We start from the raw sequence: 22,018 nt of genomic DNA, 5'->3' as shown, positions 1-22,018 counted from the left end.
ACTTGGTTTTTAAAAAATCTTTTTAAGTATCATTTTATTGATTTATCTTGCATGTATAAAGATATTTTTCAAAAATTGTATATTTATTAATTTTTTTTTATAAAGGATGCAGGTTTGTGTCTTTTTATTGTGACATGACTCACGATTGAACTCGTGGCAAGTGAGTCGTAAAACAAGTGAGTCGTAAAACGAGTCGTAAAACAAGTGAGTCGTAAAATAAGTGAGTCGTGATGACGGCTTTGAGGGGACTAGAGCTAGAGTTCGTCATGGCCATGCTGGCGGGAGATTCATCTGTAAAAACTTGCATTTGTGGTCACAGTGATGGCCCATGCTAACCTCTCTATGGTGTACAAATATACCTAGTTGGATGAATCCTATTGCAGCCAGCTGGCCCAGTGGTTTACGCACTGGCCTAGAGTTTGACGACTTACTTGCCACGAGTTCAATCCCCGCCCGTGGTATGGTTTATTGTGTCATGCACGTATCTCTTCTTATTATGACATGCGCATGTGTCTTCTTGTTGTGACATGCACATCTGTGTACTTGCTGACAAGCCTCATTTTTAAAGCACACTTGAAATTAAAAAAGACATGTGTTTAACAACGTGCTACAGCTCATTATAAATCAAGGCTAACATCTCGGGTGATTCTCATGCTTTTAGACAACTTTTAAGCGGTTTATTTGTAGATAAACGATGTACATATTATCCTCAGCTTTCACCTGTCTTGGAGTTAATTAAAAATTTGTTATCATCGAGACAGGTATCGGTGACCTCCACAAACCTGACAAATAATTAATTCATCTTGTTTAATCAACAGAATATTCACCTCCTCCCCAGGGTGAAGTTAACAACACAAGATAGGCAGATTTTTTGTAATGTACACATTCTTTTTTAATTTACTTCAAAAGTTACCTACTTGCATAAACTTTTTAACTTGCAGAAATTTTGGTAATACATAGTAGCTAAATTCTGTGTTTTGGCGCATCTGCAAGTGATTCCTCTTGTGTAAGAGTTGTATCGTGTGCGAAGACACTAATTAACCCATAGTGATCAACTTGCAAATAATAGATTTTTGAACGCAGAATTATAAGAGCTCTTCTTGCAGAAAAATATGTCGCTTAAATTTGGAAATTCAGTTTTCCTCTGACTTACCGGTCCTCACAATATGACCCACTCCCACCCATCTCCCATTTCCCTGAAAGCATAACCGGAACCAGTATCTACAGCTCTACTACAGTGAATCTTTTCAAGCTTCCATAGTTCGACAGTATCCTCATTCTCTCAGAGTGTATATACTGTGTGTTACTTTAATCCCTATTTTAAGGACTAAAGTATTCTTAAGAAAATCAAATACCATTTTTTTTTAAAGGGGTGAATTGGTAAGCCAGCAGAAGGCCTCGGTCAGATGACCAAAAGCTCCAGATAAGGGTCATATAACTAAGACCACTCGCGTCGGGAAACACTTGTCCTCTTTCCTAAGGAATCTTACCTAGGGTAACCTTGTTTGGTGATGTAAATGCTACATGAAGCTTTTAATGACCCTCACGTGGTTGATAGGCTTTCAATCCCTTAACTATCCAACAAACTGGTATTCTCACAGCCTGACAGGAATCACCGAGTTGACGCTCGTGACTATTAATCGAGGCACAAAATCCATCATACTGAGATTTCCTCCCCACTGTACAACTATCATATAACGTAGTGTAACGGATCACTGACACTACTAAATTTTCGCAAATAAAAAAAAAGGACACATATGCAACTAATGCGACATTTTCATTGTGGCAACGTTTCGCTCTCCAGGAGCTTTGTCAAGCCGTTACAAACAATACCAACATTATTAAAAAAATGGTTTAGTGCCTCACTGTTGTTGGTCATGATGTTATCACTCAAAATATTTATTACCGTTATTTTATTACATTTATTGCACTATCGAAAGTAATATATAGCCAAGATTAGTGAAGTAAAAATTAAGATGTTGGAAAAAACTGTTGAACACGCACACAAGAACTGTGTGGATCGACCCCCAGCAACTACATGAAGGTGAGTACACACACCATATACTCCCCTTCCTTGGATCAAACGTGATTATCAACCATTCTATAAGTGGTTCGCTCACCCTTCAGTAAAATTATTATTATTATTATTATTATTATTATTATTATTATTATTATTATTATTATTATTATTATTATTATTATTATTATTATTATATTCGTGGGAAGTACTTATGTCGCATAGGTGATACAATGCCTGGGAAATAGAAAAGGCCAGCTCTAGTTCCTCGGATGAAGAGCCAGACAGCAGCATCCAAGATCATTAACTCTCAGCTGTTGTTTACAGGTGGTGACACCAGCTGACTGTTGTCATGACGACGATGACGCTCTTCCAGACCACATCGTTGTTGGTCCTGATACTCTCTGCCTGGTCTCTGACCGCTCAAGGTAACTCATCTCTGAAGGTAATTCATCTCTCGAGGTAATTCATCTCTCGAGGCAACTCATCTCTCAAGGTAACTCATCTCTCACAGTAACTCATTTCTCAAGGCAACTTATCTCTCAAGGTAACTCATCTCTCAAGGTAACTCATCTCTCAAGGTAATTCATCTCTCACAGTAACTCATCTCTCAAGGTAACTCATCTCTCAAGGTAACTCATCTCTCGAGGTAACTCATCTCTCTAGGTAACTCATCTCTCAATGTAACTCATCTCTCAAGGTAATTCATCTCTCGAGGTAACTCATCTCTCAAGGTAACTCATCTCTCGAGGTAACTCATCTCTCGAGGTAACTCATCTCTCAAGGTAACTCATCTCTCGAGGTAACTCATCTCTCGAGGTAACCCATCTCTCGAGGTAACTCATCTCTCGAGGTAACTCATCTCTCGAGGTAACTCATCTCTCTAGGTAACTCATCTCTCAATGTAACTCATCTCTCAAGGTAATTCATCTCTCGAGGTAACTCATCTCTCAAGGTAACTCATCTCTCGAGGTAACTCATCTCTCGAGGTAACCCATCTCTCGAGGTAACTCATCTCTCGAGGTAACTCATTTCTCGAGGTAACTCATCTCTCAAGGTAACTCATCTCTCAAGGTAACTCATCTCAAAGTAACTCATCTCTCAAAGTAACTCATCCCTCAAGGTAACTCATGTCTCAAGGTAATTCATGTCTCAAGGTAACTCATCTCAAGGTAACTCATCCCTCAAGGTAACTCATCTCAAAGTAACTCATCTCTCAAAGTAACTCACCCCTCAAGGTAACTCATCCCTCAAGGTAACTCATCTCTCAAGGTAACTCATGTCTCAAGGTGACTCATCTCTCAAGGTAACTCATCTCTCACAGTAACTCATCTCTCAAGGTAACTCATCTCTCAAGGTAACTCATCTCTCGAGGTAACTCATCTCTCTAGGTAACTCATCTCTCAATGTAACTCATCTCTCAAGGTAATTCATCTCTCGAGGTAACTCATCTCTCAAGGTAACTCATCTCTCGAGGTAACTCATCTCTCGAGGTAACTCATCTCTCAAGGTAACTCATCTCTCGAGGTAACTCATCTCTCGAGGTAACTCATCTCTCGAGGTAACTCATCTCTCGAGGTAACTCGTCTCTCTAGGTAACTCATCTCTCAATGTAACTCATCTCTCAAGGTAATTCATCTCTCGAGGTAACTCATTTCTCAAGGTAACTCATCTCTCGAGGTAACTCATCTCTCGAGGTAACCCATCTCTCGAGGTAACTCATCTCTCGAGGTAACTCATCTCTCGAGGTAACTCATCTCTCAAGGTAACTCATCTCTCAAGGTAACTCATCTCAAAGTAACTCATCTCTCAAAATAACTCATCCCTCAAGGTAACTCATGTCTCAAGGTAACTCATGTCTCAAGGTAACTCATGGCTCAAGGTAACTCATCTCTCAAGGTAACTCATCTCTCAAGGTAACTCATCTCCCAAGGTAATTCATCTCTCAAGGTAACTCATCTCTCAAGGTAACTCATCTCTCAAGGTAACTCATCTCTCACAGTAACTCACCCCATAGTAACTCATCTCTCAAGGTAACTCATCTCTCAAGGTAACTCATCTCTCAAGGTAACTCATCTCTCAAGGTAACTCATCTCTCACAGTAACTCATCTCTCGAGGTAACTCATCTCTCGAGGTAACCCATCTCTCGAGGTAACTCATCTCTCGAGGTAACTCATCTCTCGAGGTAACTCATCTCTCAAGGTAACTCATCTCTCAAGGTAACTCATCTCAAAGTAACTCATCTCTCAAAGTAACTCATCCCTCAAGGTAACTCATGTCTCAAGGTAATTCATGTCTCAAGGTAACTCATCTCAAGGTAACTCATCCCTCAAGGTAACTCATATCAAAGTAACTCATCTCTCAAAGTAACTCACCCCTCAAGGTAACTCATCCCTCAAGGTAACTCATCTCTCAAGGTAACTCATGTCTCAAGGTAACTCATCTCTCAAGGTAACTCATCTCTCACAGAAACTCATCTCTCAAGGTAACTCATCTCTCAAGGTAACTCATCTCTCGAGGTAACTCATCTCTCTAGGTAACTCATCTCTCAATGTAACTCATCTCTCAAGGTAATTCATCTCTCGAGGTAACTCATCTCTCGGGGTAACTCATCTCTCGAGGTAACTCATCTCTCAAGGTAACTCATCTCTCGAGGTAACTCATCTCTCGAGGTAACTCATCTCTCGAGGTAACTCATCTCTCGAGGTAACTCGTCTCTCTAGGTAACTCATCTCTCAATGTAACTCATCTCTCAAGGTAATTCATCTCTCGAGGTAACTCATCTCTCAAGGTAACTCATCTCTCGAGGTAACTCATCTCTCAAGGTAACTCATCTCTCAAGGTAACTCATCTCAAAGTAACTCATCTCTCAAAATAACTCATCCCTCAAGGTAACTCATGTCTCAAGGTAACTTATGTCTCAAGGTAACTCATGGCTCAAGGTAACTCATCTCCCAAGGTAACTCATCTCTCAAGGTAACTCATCTCCCAAGGTAATTCATCTCTCAAGGTAACTCATCTCTCAAGGTAACTCATCTCTCAAGGTAACTCATCTCTCAAGGTAACTCATCTCTCAAGGTAACTCATCTCTCAAGGTAACTCATCTCTCAAGGTAACTCATCTCTCAAGGTAACTCATCTCTCAAGGTAACTCATCTCTCAAGGTAACTCATCTCTCAAGGTAACTCATCTCTCAAGGTAACTCATCTCTCAAGGTAACTCATCTCTCACAGTAACTCATCTCTCAAGGTAACTCATCTCTCACAGTAACTCACCCCACAGTAATTCATCTCTCAAGGTAACTCATGTCACAAGGTAACTCATCTTAAGGTAACTCATCTCTCAAGGTAACTCATCCCTCAAGGTAACTCATCTCTAAAGGTAACTCATCTCTCAAGGTAACTCATCTCTCAAGGTAACTCATCTCTCAAGGTAACTCATCTCTCACAGTAACTCACCCCACAGTAATTCATCTCTCAAGGTAACTCATCTCTCAAGGTAACTCATCTCTCAAGGTAACTCATCTCTCAAGGTAACTCATCTCTCAAGGTAACTCATGTCACAAGGTAACTCATTTCTCAAGGTAACTCATCTCTCAAGGTAACTCATGTCACAAGGTAACTCATCTCTCAAGGTAACTCATCTCTCAAGGTAACTCATCTCTCAAGGTAACTCATCTCTCAAGGTAACTCATCTCTCAAGGTAACTCATGTCACAAGGTAACTCATCTCTCAAGGTAACTCATCTCTCAAGGTAACTCATGTCACAAGGTAACTCATCTCTCAAGGTAACTCATCTCTCAAGGTAACTCATCTCTCAAGGTAACTCATCTCTCAAGGTAACTCATCTCTCAAGGTAACTCATGTCACAAGGTAACTCATCTCTCAAGGTAACTCATCTCTCAAGGTAACTCATCTCTCAAGGTAACAACTCATCAAAACACATTAATGAAGCAATTATTTTTCCTATAGACAATTTTAACACAAAATTAATTAATCTATAAATCGTTGTATTTTGTTTTATTTGCTTCGTTTTATTTTTTTTTTTTTTTTGCCTGAGGGGGAGGCAGCCATTTATTTTTAGTCATGGGGAAGCACTAAACCCGTAAGAGACATTCTGCGTCTGGGAATAGGAGGTAACTAGGTTTAGTCCGAGAGAGGGAAGGTGGCTCCAGTTCCTTGGATCAAGTAAGAAGACAGGAGCTTGGGTGGACAGTCTGCATAGGCAGCTGGAGGAGTTGTTAGGTAAGACACATATGCAACAGTTAGGTATCTTTATTATGAAACGTTTCGCCTACACAGTAGGCGAAATAATAAAGATACCTAACTGTTGCATATGTGTCTTACCTAACAACCTGTCGGTATTTTATACCATTTTAATGTTCAGCTGGAGGAGTACAGACAAGTACGTAAAATAAACTACAGGACAATAAGCTTTTGGGGCAACGTTTAGTCCGGTATGAAGCTTTGTTTATAACTCAGTGAGCTCAACACAGAAGGAAACACTAAAACTCTATACCGAAAGAAACATAAAGGTCTACACAGAGAAGAAAGGTTAATTAAGCTCCACACAGAGCGAAACGTTGTCTCGGTAAAAACATATTCTACGAGGTATGTTATAAGCCATTTCATCCAGAGGACTGAGATGTTTTCGGTGGTGCGTGTTACATCACCAGTTTAATACATCAGAATTTAATCTACGTTCGGTGATGTTTCTGCTCTCATTGTTTTTCCAGGTGACCCTTTACCTGTGACCTACCCGTCACCTGCGTCTAGAGCTCCTCTGTTCTTGAAGCACAGCCTTAAGGACATGCTTCCCATTTGACCAGCCTAATCAACTAGGCTGTTGCTGGCCGCTCACCCCTGGGCCTGCATCGCCGTCAAAAACCGGCTGACCTGGAACATCCTGTAAAAACTTGTCCAGTTTTCTATCGAAAACTTCTCTCTTTATTCCCGAAACATTTTTTATACCTACTGGTAGGACAACGGGTGTTAGCACAGTACTGTGTAACTGTGCTTATGGCGCTACTGCATTTAATTTGATTTATTCTGCATTTCTCGCGTATTTTTCCAGTAAGTTGTGACCGTGTGTAGACTGGTAACCTGATCCTCAAGTCTCTGAAGAATTTTCGTGCTCTAGAGGTAAAATTGGGCTGACACCTCTCAAATAGGAGGCGAAATTGTTGGATGTGCATTCCTGCATAACTTGAGATATCAGGCGACTGGACAAGACAGCTCCAGGAACCTCAGATAAGTCTTATGTTATAACTCTGGCCAGTGTTATTTTCATGTATAGACAGTGAGATTTTCTGAGTATGATACAACTTAATCTCCAGTCAAATTGGTGAGTGATATTAAGATATATTCTCCTTCTGTTATGTAAATTTATATATATAATCAATTATTAATTTTAATATACAGTCCACAAATTTATATATTTACCAGCATTCCTGGTGATGTATATTTCATTTAATTAATAGGTCCAGAGCAACTTGTGGATATGACAGTGGTAGGTATCGAAGGGGGACATTTTTTGCGACCTAGGTGTCCCAAATTCCTACTTGTCTAACTGATAAATAATAATTATCTTTGTTCATTTACTGTTATGTATATAATGATACATTCAGATAAATGCAATTTTCCACATTTAATTTGCCCGTTGGTCCTTCTTGAACCGGAGGTAATTAGTGAAGTCATTAATTAGTTAATTACTTAATAATTATATGTGAAATGACAGAAGGAGGTGGATGTTAAGTTCACAAATTTACTTAATGTGTAGTGGATTATAATTATTACAATATTAATTTGGATAAGTCAAGTGTGGCTAAAGATTATATTATATTAATTGATAAGTAGCTAATATTAATTTATAATATAATTTTGCAAAGCCAAAGTGGTTAGGATTTATATTAATGTATTTGTATAATATTAATTTGATAAGATAATTCTGGCCAAGATTTATATCAGTGTATGTGTAATTGATAAGCCAAGTGTAGCTAATTATATATTGTATATATTAATTTTGCTATGCCAAATTCTGGCAAAGATTTATGTTAATTTGTATAATATTACTTTTCATAAGCCGAGTCTGGCTAAAGGTTTGTATTAATGTACATTTAAAATTTATACAATTTTTATATGTAATTGCTAAGCTCAAGTAGCTAGGATTTATTCAAAGGTAAGTTGTATCAGTGTTGTAAGTTGTAATCAGTGTTATTAAGTTGAATTTAATACATTGCATCATAACTGAAAACGAGGAAATTAATATAGAAGACAAACATATGGAATATAGAGCAAAAAAAGCATCACTGCAAGCTAGAAAGGGTCATGTAACCAAGGCATATAATAAATGTTTGGAATTAATGAATCAAGAAACTGTGAATACTGATGATTTAAAATTGTATTTAGATGCTTTAGGTAATAGATATGATTCATACAAATTATATTACAACAAATATGAAGGAGATTTGTTAGTAAACTGTGTAGATGAGACTGAAGTAGATCTCATGATTAATCAGTATTATGAATTAGAGGAAAAGATTCTTTCTTGTAAAAGTCAGGCCTTGAATAAATTAAAATGTGTAAACCAGGCAGTTAATCAGTCTGCTCCAACAAATAATATGTCTTTGCCAAAACTCCCAGAATTATGTTTACCTGTATTTAATCCTGGAGAAAATTGGGAGGAATTTTGGTCAATTTTTAAAGCAGCTGTGCATGACAGGAGTGACCTAGCCTGTGTAACTAAATTATTTTACCTCAAAGGACAGGTAAGAGGAGATGCTCACATACTCATACAAGCCTTTCCCAATGTAGATGACTCTTACAAGGAAGCAGTTGACTTGTTGAAAGTCACTTATGGTAATATAGAACAAAGTAGGTTGGATCTAGTGAATATCATTGTTAATTTAAAATCTCCAGATCACACTTACAAAGGTTTACAGCAGTTTAGAGTTAAACTGGAGAGCACTCTCAAAACTTTAAGTAATAAATATAATCTGAAGGAATCAGACTGGTTATTGAGTGCCATGGTACAGAATAAATTAAGCTGTAAAACACTTGAATGGCTCTCCAACAAATATCACAAGGGTTATTTTGGTCTGGAGGAAATAAGTCTAGGTCTACAAGAATTAATTGTGCAGTTGCAGACGAGCCAACTAACTCATTTTAAAGATGCAACACATAATAACTCTGAGGTATCTGTCAAGTTTCACAAAGGGAAAAATTATCCCAATGGTAATAATCAAAATTCATTTCCTAAAAAGAGTTGGATAGGTGCATATCAAGTAGCAGGAATCAGAAATAATGATTCTCCACAAGGTAAGAAGAATAAGTACCCTCCTAAGAGTAGCCCAGTTAATAAGAAACCAGTCAAAGAAAAGAGAGATTGTCTCTTCTGCAAGGGTACTCATTTTTCTAAGAATTGCAATGCATACAATTCATGGAATGATAAAGTTGAAAGATTGGAGGAACTTGACAGATGTATCAGGTGTTTAGGTAATCACAATGTAAAGGATTGTTATGCCAAATTAAACTTCTGTTATCAATGTCACAAAGGAAGACACCATATAGTCATGTGTAAGGGTCTATATGATAATGTTGATAATAATGATAATGTTGACAATCCTGACACAACAGTAGCTAATGTAAAAATTGCTGCTAATGTTAATAATGATGGTTTTGCTGAAGTAGCCAGGTAAAAATTGATGATAAATGGCCTGTGTTACAGGTAAAAATTGATGATAAAAGGCATAAATCAAAAAATGTAAATGCATTATTGGACCAGGGATCCCAGCGTACTTTCATAAAACGTAAATGTCTTGATGGTATGAAAGTACAGATGGGAGATCCCACAACTTTAAAATTATCTGGTTTTCTCTCGGATAAAAGGGCTCAATTGTATGACACTGTTTATGTAACTGTCAGGTTGGGCAATGAGAAAAAACGTGTTAATGCAGTAATTGTAGATAGACTTCCAGAGAAAATATCTACAGTAGGGCTTAGTAAAGCTACAGAAAGACTTTCACATAATGTAAATTTAGCACCTTCTGGTGTAAGTGATGATTCTGTAGGCCCAATAAATATTTTGATAGGTAGTGACTATTATGCCTCCTTTGTAAAGGGTATGGTAAAGAAATGTGGTGTCACCCTTTTGAAGACTGCAGGAGGCCATGTAATGTATGGTAGGATTCCTCGTAATAATAATTCATGACTAGAGGAAACTACAAATACCATAACTGTGTGTCTTACTCATGAAGTCGTGCCCCAGTATAATTCTTCCATAGAGGATGGTGTTGAGCCAGTGCATAAATTGTGGGAATTAGACAGCATTGGAATAAATGTAAATGAAGAAAGTCCAGACGATTCTTTTACTCAGGAGCAATACCTGAGAGATGTAAAATTTGAATCTGGACAATACTGGGTACGACTTCCGTGGAGACTGAACCATCCAGAATTGCCCACTAATTACAGAATGGCATATGGACAGTTAAAGGCTCAGCTCCGCGAACTGAGTAAGACACCAGAATTGTTAACTGCCTATAATGATATAATTGCTGAGCAGTTAATTAATAAATTTATAGAAGAGGTACCTCCTGAGCAAGCCAAAATTTATGGTCACTATTTGCCACATCACGGAGTGAAGAAGGATTCTAAGACCACTCCTTTGAGGATTGTGTTTAATTGTAGTGCCAGGAGTAACAAAAATGTACCTAGTTTAAATGACTGTTTGATGACAGGTCCGTCGTTGACGGAAAAATTAGGAGATATCTTATTAAATTTCAGAGTGAAGCATTATGCCTTTACGGCTGACATAAGTAAAGCTTTCCTAAGAGTGGGTTTACAAGAGGCTGACCGGGATTGTACCCGCTTCTTATGGCCTGAGAATCCTATTGACCCACTTAGCCCTCTGAAAACCTTTCGCTTTAGGAGCGTATTATTTGGTGCTACATCCAGTCCGTTCCTACTTCAAGCGACGATAAATGCACACCTTAAACGTATGGAAAGTCCATTGAGTAAAGTAATGAGCAAACAATTTTATGTGGACAATTTCCTGGGTGTGACGTCAACTGAAGAGGAACTGTTAATGACTTATGGAGAGGCTAATAAAATAATGCAAAGTGCAAATATGCCTCTGAGGGAATGGAATAGTAATTCGTCCAAATTAAAGGACAAAATAAGTAAAGATTACCCTGGAGATGAAGTGCCAAAATGTAGTAATGTATTGGGTTTAACTTGGGATACTGAGAGAGATTTGTTAATGTTAAAACCTAATAATTACAGTATGCCCAATAAATTAACTAAGAGAGTTTTGCTTGCTGAAGTTTCCAAATGTTTTGATCCACTAGGTTTAGTGTCACCCCTTACTATAAGAGGGAAATTATTAATACAGGAAGCATGGAAACTTAAATGTGCTTGGGATGAAATTCTACCTGAGGAATTCATTAACAGGTGGGATGAATTAATTGGTGATTATGAGAAAATTCCAATGTTGGAGTTCCCACGCCAGGTGGCCAATCCAAATGGGAAAAATGTACTCCACATTTTTTGTGATGCTTCAAAATTGGCATATGGAGCAGTTGCTTACCTTCAATGTAATAGTGTTATTTCTCTTGTTATGTCTAAGGCTAAAGTGTCTCCAATTAAATCACGTACCTTACCTCAGTTGGAATTAACAGCCATTTATGTAGGTGTCAAATTAGCTAATTATATAAGAAATAAGTTGCAGGAGATAAATATTAGCGACACTGTAATTTGGTCTGATAATGAGGTATCCTTACAATGGATTCGTAATGGAAACAGTAAAATTGTGTACGTACAAAACAGAGTCGCTGAAATTAATCAGATGCAAGAGAAGTATAATAGTTTGGGTCAGCATATGTTAACATTTAATCATATACCTGGTGAGGAGAATCCAGCTGATTTCTTGTCTCGAGGTTTACCTTATGCTAAATTTGTAAATGCTGTATCATGGTTTAAAGGACCGAGCTGGTTGGTAAATAAAGCTAATTGGCCTGTACAAAAGGCGTATATTGCTCCTGTTGAAATTACTGTGACCACCGCTCCAATAGTTTGTCCTTCCTTAGCCATTGATATAAATAGGTATTCTTCTTTACCCAAACTAATCAATGTAACTAAGTTGGAGTTTAAATTTCTAAACAAGATGAATATTTCATAAAAGTTTTCACATCCTCTTGAATATTGGATAAAGAGGGTACAGGAGGAAATCTATGGAAATGAGATTAAATTGATGATGGAAAGAAAAATTGTGAAAGGTTCCATAATAGAGAAATTGGGGCTGTATTTAGAGAACAAGGTAATTAGGTGCAGAGGTAGGTTACAAAATGCTGAATTGGGTGATTATGCTAAACACCCTATCTTACTGCCCAAAACTCATCATCTAACAAATTTAATTGTTTTAAATGCCCATAAAAATGTAATGCATGGTGGGGTACAAGATACCTTAAATTGTATTAGGGAAACTTTCTGGATTCCACAAGGACGGCAAAGTGTAAAAAGGGTGATTAAATCTTGTGTAATATGTCGCCGTGTGGATGCCAGATCCTATATGTACCCAGGTCCTCCACCATTGCCAAATGAGCAATTTGAGTCATTTAGCAACGAACTCCGCCCGGCCGCAGTGTGGAAAATACTGTACATATTTTCCGGAAATACTGTAATTTATAGGTAAATAGATGCCCTATATTGTATTTTTAAAAGAAGTATGTTATCGAAAATGGGAAACCTGCGCCTGGGGAGAAGGGACTCGCCATTTTGTTTGAATTGAACAGAACGTTAGTGATAATGGGAAGAATTTTTCGTGCTCTAGAGGTTAAAATTGGGCTGACACCTCTCAAATAGGAGGCGAAATTGTTGGATGTGCATTCCTGCATAACTTGAGATATCAGACGACTGGACAAGACAGCTCCAGGAACCTCAGATAAGTCTGTTATGTTATAACTCTGGCAAGTCGTTATTTTCATGTATAGACAGCGAGGTTTTCTGAGTATGATACAACTTAATCTCCAGTTAAATTGGCGAGTGTTATGATTAAGATATATTCTCCTGTTATATAAATGTGTATATATATATATATATAATCATTTATTAATTTTAATATACAGTCCACAAATTTATATTACCAGTATTCCTGGTGATGTATATTTCATCTAATTAATAGTTTCAGAGCAACTTGTGGCTATGACAGTGGTAGGTATCGAAGGGGGACATTTTTTGCGACCTAGGTGTCCCAAATTCCTACTTGTCTAACTGATAAATAATAATTATTTGTTCATTTACTGTTATGTATATAATAATACATTCAGATAAATGCAATTTTCCACACTATAGGTACATACTCACATAAACATGTATACACTCACACGTGTGCACACACGTATACACAACCACATCTAGGCGAGTACACATACACACACACGCATATACAAGCCTTTTTTTTGGTAAATGTAATGCTCCCGGATCTTCATAGCCGCCTCGAGATGGTTTTCTTCAAGTTCCTTCCAGCATCCTAACAATCCGTTATTATTTCACAAACCTGAACCTCCAGAACTTCCTTCAGCGTTCCTGAATATACAGCTAAAACAATAAAAAGCATTTAAATTGATCTTCAGAATTTAATAAGAATAAAACTATAGAGAATTTTTTAGTGACGTCCAAACGGCAGAAAGACCACACCGATGTCACCGAACCCACTGACACTGAAGAGTTCAAAACTTTTTCTTGTTAAGATAAGATAAGATTTTGTTCGGATTTTTAACCCCGGAGGGTTAGCCACCCAGGATAACCCAAGAAAGTTTCGAGGACTGTCTAACTGTTTATCTTGTCCCCCAGGATGCGACCCACACCAGTCATCTACCTGCATTAGGTGTAAGGAAACACTAACACTACTTGTCCAGCTCATCTTGCATTCACTAACACTACTTGCCAGTTTGGTCCTCTCATCTACAATTCTAGTATCAAACTATTGCTTTATTATATCTTGATAATGGTCTAGTTTCCTATTCTAAGAGAGGGTTGTTTGTGAAGTGTTCCAGCCACGGTATTGTGACCTTTATTTTAATATATCTCTTCTAAATTTTACTTCATCTAACATCATTCTGTAGTTTCCAGCTCTGTATGGCTTTCGAATTTAGCGCCTTTTCATGAGTAAATATATAAATATATTGACGAATAAAAGGCACAGTACCGTGACTGGAACAATACATAAATAACCCACACATAGGAGAAAGAAAATTATGACGACGTTTTGGTCCGACTTGAACCATGTAACATATATATATTCATTGTTTCCAGTACTGTCTTTGTTAAATACCATCAGCAGAAACAAAATTCGGTAGCATTAATTTAACTTGCTTCTCTGCTTCCAGAAACTGATCACTACCAGGCCAGTTCGCCAGAGTTCCTTTACAGTGTCGAAACGGAAATACCGGAAGACCTGGAAGAGAGGGCTGTTGTTGTTGACCTGGTGTGTGTATAAGAACATAAGAACATAAGAACGAAGGAACACTGCAGAAGGCCTACTGGCCCATGATATAAGAACATAAGAGGCAGGTCCAAGTCTCCTACAGGCTTAAGCCAATGCACCCAACCTAGTCAGGTCAGGTCACATTGACTTAAGGGAGGAACACGGCAACCGACCTGGTAGCACAAGCTATCAGGTCCAACTCACACCCACCCACATCCACTCATGTATTTATCCAACCTATTTTTAAAGCTACACAACGTTCTGGCCTCTATCACTGTACTTGGGAGTTTGTTCCACTCATCCACAACTCTATTACCAAACCAGTACTTTCCTATATCCTTCCTGAATCTGAATTTTTCCAACTTAAAACCATTGCTGCGAGTCCTGTCTAGGTTAGATATTTTCAGCACACTATTTACATCCCCTTTATTTATTCCTGTCTTCCATTTATACACCTCAATCATATCCCCCCTAATTCTACGTCTTTCTAGAGAGTGCAGATTCAGGGCCCTTAGTCTATCCTCATAGGGAAGGTTTCTGATACATGGGATCAACTTTGTCATCCTCCTTTGTACATTTTCCAGAGAATTTATATCCATTCTGTAATACGGTGACCAAAACTGTGCAGCATAATCTAAATGAGGCCTAACCAAGGATGTATAGAGTTGAAGAACAACCTGAGGACTCCTATTATTTATGCTTCTTGATATGAAGCCAAGGATTCTATTAGCTTTATTGCGAACACTTATGCACTGTTGTCTTGGTTTCAGATTACTGCTAACCAGAACTCCTAAATCTTTTTCGCAATCCGTAATATTAAGATCTACATTATTTAGTTTATATGTGGCATGGTTATTGTCCTGTCCAACATTTAGAACTTTGCATTTGTCTATATTAAACTGCATCTGCCACTTCTCCGACCACTGCATCAGTCTATTCAAATCTTCCTGGAGTGCTCGAATGTCCTCGTCAGAATGAATTCGACGGCCTATTTTGGTGTCATCGGCAAACTTGCCGATGTCGCTCTTTATGCCCTCATCTATGTCGTTTATGTAGATTGTGAACAGCAGGGGGCCCAACACTGACCCCTGAGGAACACCGCTCGTGACGCTTCCCCACTCTGATTTCTCCCCATTTATGCAAACTCTCTGCTGCCTATTTGTCAACCATGCCTCTATCCAGGAAAAAATTTCTCCTCCTATTCCATGTGCCTTAATTTTCCTCAATAGTCTCTGATGTGGGACCCTGTCAAAAGCCTTACTGAAGTCCATATACACAATATCATATTCATTACCATGATCTACCTCCTCAAATACCTTAGTGAAAAAAGTTAATAAATTCGTAAGGCAGGAACGCCCCTTTGTAAAACCATGCTGAGATTCGTTGATCAATTTATGCTTTTCAAGGTGGCTACGAACTGCCTCGGCAATTATTGATTCCATAAATTTTCCCACTATGGAGGTTAGGCTTATTGGTCTATAGTTCGAAGCTAAGGACCCGTCACCTGCTTTGAAAATAGGTATCACATTTGCCATTTTCCACTTATCTGGCACCATGCCAGTTTGTAGTGATATGTTGAAAAGATTAGCCAAAGGTGTGCTAAGCTCCTCTTTACATTCCTTTAGAACCCTTGCATACAGTTCATCAGGGCCTGGGGATTTGTTAGGTTTTAATTTATCTATTTGCCTAAGAACCATGTCACTTGTGACCCTAATCGTGCACAGTTTATTATCGTCCTGTTCTACATAATTTATCATTACTGGAATATCGCTGGTATCCTCCTGTGTAAAAACTGAGAGGAAGTATGTGTTAAAAATTCTACACATTTCCTTATCACTGCCAGTGAGCTGACCCGAGGAACTTTTGAGTGGGCCTATCTTGTCCCTGATCTTACTTCTGTATACCTGAAAGAATCCTTTTGGGTTAGTCTTCGATTCTCTTGCAACTTTAACCTCATAATCTCTTTTTGCTTTTCTAATTCCCTTTTTTATTTCTCTCTTTAACTGAATATATCGATTTCTTAATTGCCCCTCTCCTCTTTTGATTTGCCTATATATGCCTCTCTTTTGACCAATCAGATATTTTAATCTATTGTTCATCCATTTAGAATCATTTTTGTTTGATCTGATTTCCCTATTTGGAACATAATTTGACTGAGCAGCTAGAACTATGCCCTGGAAAGCATCATATCGGCAACCATCACCACCTACCTGACCCTTAGTCAGGTCATTCCAGTTCAGCCCACCTAAGTAATTTTTCAGTCCTATGAAATCAGCCAAGCGAAAGTCAGGGACGGAGACTTGATTGCCATTATTAGGGGAATTCCATGATATATTAAAACTGAGTGATTTGTGATCACTTTCCCCAAGCTCATCATTAACCTCAAGATTATTAATTAGTGTTTCCCTACTGGCAAGAACCAAGTCAAGGAGGTTATTTCCTCTAGTTGGCTCTGTCACAAACTGTTTTAAAAAACAATCCTGGATCGTATCAAGAAAGTCACCTGACTCTAAATTTCCTGTCAAATTGCTCCAGTCAATCTGTCTATAGTTGAAATCTCCCATTAGCACAACATTTTCGTATGTAGATGCCTTACGAATTTCGTCCCATAGAAGTTTACTGCACTCCCTTTCAAGATTTGGGGCCCTGTAAATCACACCCAAAATTAGTTTTTCTCGGCCCTCGAGAAGCTGTAACCAAACAGATTCAGTGGCTGACGCTTCTACTTTTATATCTTGTCTAACACAACAATTTAAATTGTCTCTGACATACATCGCTACTCCACCACCCTTCCTGTTGACCCTGTCAGTGTGGAATAATTTATAGCCTTGTATGTGACATTCAGAGGGCATCTCTCTATCTTTCAGATTGAGCCAGGTCTCTGTTATAGCAATAATATCTATGTTTCCTGCACTTGCAATTAATCTTAGCTCATCTATCTTATTTCTTACACTCCTGCTATTAGTATAGTAAACCTTAAGGGAGCTAGTCCCTTGCTGTCCTCTGCTGTCCCCCTTTGTTTGCTGACCTGATCTATTGTCTTTATTTATAACTTCATGCTGAATGCCTTTTATACATTTACTGATTCCAACCCTAGTGTTGCAACCTGCTTGTTTCCCACACACACCCATACCTCTATCTTCCATCAGTTTAAAATCATAGGCATTTCACCAATGGCCTTCTCAATCGAGTCTGCAAGTGCTACCACCCCAGCCCCAGAGAGATGTACCCCATCCCTTGCATACATATCATGTTTGCCATAAAAGCTGTTCCAGTTGTCAATGAATGGGATTGCAAGTTCCTTGCAGTATCTGTCTAGCCAGCAATTTACACCAATTGCCCTAGACAACCATTCATTTCCTACTCCCCTTCTAGGCAAGATGCTACATATGTTTGGGATCCCTCCCTTAGACTTAATGAAATCTATAGCTGACCTGTACTTATCTAGCAGCTCTTCTCTCCTACCCTTCCCAATATCATTTCCACCAGCACTGAGACAGATAATGGGCTTGTTCCCATTACCTGACATGATATTATCCAGCCTGTTGACAATGTCCCCAACACCAGCTCCAGGGAAGCACACTCTATCTCTCATCTTCTTATTCCTATTACAAAAAGCACGGTCAATATATCTTACCTGAGAGTCACCAACCACAAGAATGCGCTTACCTCCATTAGCAGGGGCAGTAGTACCCTTACCTTCACTGGCCACTGAAGTACATTCATCTTGAAGAACAGAGAAGCGATTTCCTACCTTCAGATCTTCACTCTTAACTTTCCTTATTCTGATGCGCCTCCCATTACTGTGAACCACTCGCCACTTGTAGCAGGTGCTGGACTGCACCTCACTGCTGGTAGCCGTTGCTACCTCCCCAACTACAGCCTCCTCACAGCGAGAGACAGACTGCACCTCACTGCTAGAAGCCTCATTCCCCACAACTCCAGCCACCTCACACTCTCTCCCAGACCCATTGAGGTGGACCTTCAGCCTCCTAATCTCCTCCTGGAGAAGCAAGACCTCCTCCTTCAACTCTCCAACCTCAATTTTTAAAACACTGCAGAAGCAAGCCATGCTTTGTAACCGTCCACGCTAATCCCCAAAGCAGTTCAGGGTCTGTGACCTCACGTGACCACTGACCACTTTATGTTTATCTTTCCTTCAGAGGAGCTCCTAGTCTTTCCAAATACTTCCCTATGAGGTAAAAAAAAAATGTCTGACTACCTGAGCATAACTTTTTATAACTATATCTATATGTTAGCGGCCTCTTTACTCCTCGTCTCTCTCTTGCTGGACCTGCTCGGCGTGGTCCTATACTGAGCCATCTCTATGTTTCCCACTCATCTTATTCACTGCTGTCTTGCTTCTCACTCATTTTCATCTCTGTAGGTCCAAATTGTCATTATTTCCTTAATAAACACTTTTGTTTACATGGGTTTTCCCTAAAACCTGGTGTATATGTATTTAGCTTCGCCTGAATCATTGGTGTTAACAATTTATTGACTTGAAATTTTGTCCTAAATCTAAAGTAACTACGCTTGTAGTGTTGTATAATAGTAATTACACTCTGCTTTAAAAAAAACTGGGACATTTGATCCATTATAAATACAAATTTTCAAGATATTAGAGTGAAAAATATGATCTCCGACAGAGTCTGGTTCGTTACCGTCCAGTTGGCCACCACTCCAGAACTGCTCAGAAACAGGTGCCTTGCCACAACCTCTTCCTCCAACACCTCCACACCCTCCTACTCCACCAACACCTCCACACCCTCCTACTCCACCTACACCACCTCTTACTCCTTTACCTCCTCGACCTCCAACTCCACCTCCTACTCCAGTACCTCCCACGCCACCTACTCACCGACCTTGGACTCCTTGGACTCCACCTACTCACCGACCGCCACTTCCCTGGACTCCACCTACAATACCCATTCGGCCACAGACTCATCCACCCCATCGACCACCAAAACCACCAAGTAAATCATCCACTCAACGACCCACACCACCAACTCCACCAATCACTCGACCACCCACCAAATTACCCTCCACCCAGCGACCCCCATCTCGACCATCAATTCCTCTTCACACAATCCCCATAACTCTTCCACCTAGTCCACCCAGACCCACCTTCAACAAAACCTGGTACCCATGCCCATGTATGATACCAACACAGCTACCTCCACAGCCTATACCTCTCCCGTCAAAACCACACCCATCAAAACCAAAACCAATACAGCCACACCCAATACAACCACACCCATCGCAACCACACCCATCAAAACCAAAACCAATACAGCCACACCCAATACAACCACACCCATCGCAACCACACCCATCACAGCCACAACCAATACAACCACACCCATCACAACCACAACCAATACAACCACACCCATCACAACCACAACCAATACAACCACACCCATCACAACCACAACCAATGCAACCACACCCACCGCAACCAGTCCCATCACAGCCACAAACAATACAACCACACCCATCACAGCCACAACCAATACAACCACACCCAATACAACCACACCCATCACAACCACACCCATCACAGCCACAACCAATACAACCACACCCATCACAACCAATACAACCACACCCATCACAGCCACAACCAATACAACCACACCCATCACAACCACAACCAATACAACCTCACCCATCACAACCACACCCATCACAACCACACCCATCACAACCACACCCATCACAACCACACCCATCACAACCACACCCATCACAACCACACCCATCACAACCACACCCATCACAGCCACAACCAATACAACCACAACCAATACAACCACACCCATCACAACCACAACCAATACAACCACAACCAATACAACCACACCCATCACAACCACAACCAACACAACCACACCCATCACAGCCACAACCAATACAACCACAACCAATACAACCACACCCAATACAACCACACCCATCACAACCACAACCAATACAACCACAACCAATACAACCACACCCATCACAACCACAACCAACACAACCACACCCATCGCAACCACATCCATCACAACCACAACCAATACAACCACACCCATCACAACCATACCCAATACAACCACACCCATCCCAACCACAAACAATACAACCACACCCATCAAAACCATATCCATCGCACCCACACCCATCACAACCACACCCATCACAGCCACACCCATCAAAACCACACCCATCACAACCAGACCCATCAAAACCACACCCATCAAAACCACACCCATCACAGCCACACCCATCAAAACCACACCCATCAAAACCACACCCATCAAAACCACACCCATCACAGCCACACCCATCAAAACCACACCCATCACAACCAGACCCATCAAAACCACACCCATCAAAACCACACCCATCACAACCACACCCATCAAAACCACACCCATCAAAACCACACCCATCAAAACCACACCCATCACAACCTTACCCATCAATAACACACCCATCAAAACCACACCCATCACAACCTCACCCATCAATACCACACCCATCAAAACCACACCCATCACAACCTCACCCATCAATAACACACCCATCAAAACCACACCCATCACAACCTCACCCATCAATACCACACCCATCAATAACACACCCAGCTAAACCAGATCCATCACAACCACACCCATCAAAACCACATCCATCACACCCACATCCCTCAAAGCCACACCCTTCACAACCACACCCATCAAAACCACACCCATCAATACCACACCCATCAAAACCACATCCACCACAGCCACACCCCTCAAAGCCACACCCATCACATCCACACCCATCAATACCACTCCCATCTAAACCACATCCATCACAGCCACACCCATCACAGCCATACCCTTCACAACCACACCCCTCAAAACCAGATCAGTCACAACCACACCCATCACAACCACATCCATCAAAACCGCTCCCATCACAACCACATCCACCACAACCACACCCATCACAACCACATCCATCAAAACCAGACCCATCACAACCTCACCCATCACAACCACACCCATCACAACCACACCCATCACAACCATATCCATCAAAACCAGACCCATCACAACCAGACCCATCACAACCACACCCATCACAACCACACCCATCACAACCACACCCATCACAACCATATCCATCAAAACCAGACCCATCACAACCACATCCATCACAACCACACCCATCTCAACCACACCCATCACAACCATATCCATCAAAACCACTCCCATCACAGCCACACCCATCACAACCAGATCCATCACAACCACACCCATCAAAACCACTCCCATCACAGCCACACCCATCACAACCAGATCCATCACAACCACACCCATCAAAACCACTCCCATCACAGCCACACCCATCACAACCAGATCCATCACAACCACACCCATCACAACCACACCCATCACAACCAGATCCATCACAACCACACCCATCAAAACCACTCCCATCACAGCCACACCCATCACATCCAGATTCATCACAACCACACCCATC

The 22,018-nt window shown here is 40.2% G+C and overlaps 1 protein-coding gene across 1 annotated transcript; it reads left to right on the top strand.

Annotated features, from left to right (window-relative positions):
* Positions 1-230: 230 nt before the first annotated feature.
* On the top strand, positions 231-21,120 carry LOC128699984 (probable serine/threonine-protein kinase clkA). Its single transcript, XM_070098692.1, has 4 exons — positions 231-293; positions 2,345-2,445; positions 19,147-19,473; positions 19,671-21,120. Exons 1-4 carry the CDS (start codon positions 231-233, stop codon positions 20,971-20,973), a joined length of 1,794 nt encoding a protein of 597 aa, XP_069954793.1. The 3' UTR covers positions 20,974-21,120.
* The last annotated feature ends 898 nt before the right edge of the window (positions 21,121-22,018 follow it).

This window comes from Cherax quadricarinatus, chromosome 64 (genome assembly GCF_038502225.1).
Source record: "Cherax quadricarinatus isolate ZL_2023a chromosome 64, ASM3850222v1, whole genome shotgun sequence".
Taxonomy (NCBI): domain Eukaryota; kingdom Metazoa; phylum Arthropoda; class Malacostraca; order Decapoda; family Parastacidae; genus Cherax; species Cherax quadricarinatus.
This window is presented reverse-complemented; position numbering and strand designations above follow the sequence as displayed.

Excerpts from the sequence above, each read along its gene's own strand:
- LOC128699984 (XM_070098692.1), top strand. The coding sequence starts at position 231 with ATGACGGCTTTGAGGGGACTAGAGCTAGAGTTCGTCATGGCCATGCTG. Across the intron at positions 2,446-19,146 it reads CTGGTCTCTGACCGCTCAAG|AGTCTGGTTCGTTACCGTCC; the intron begins GTAACTCATCTC and ends GATCTCCGACAG. Across the intron at positions 19,474-19,670 it reads TCGACCACCAAAACCACCAA|CTACCTCCACAGCCTATACC; the intron begins GTAAATCATCCA and ends ATACCAACACAG.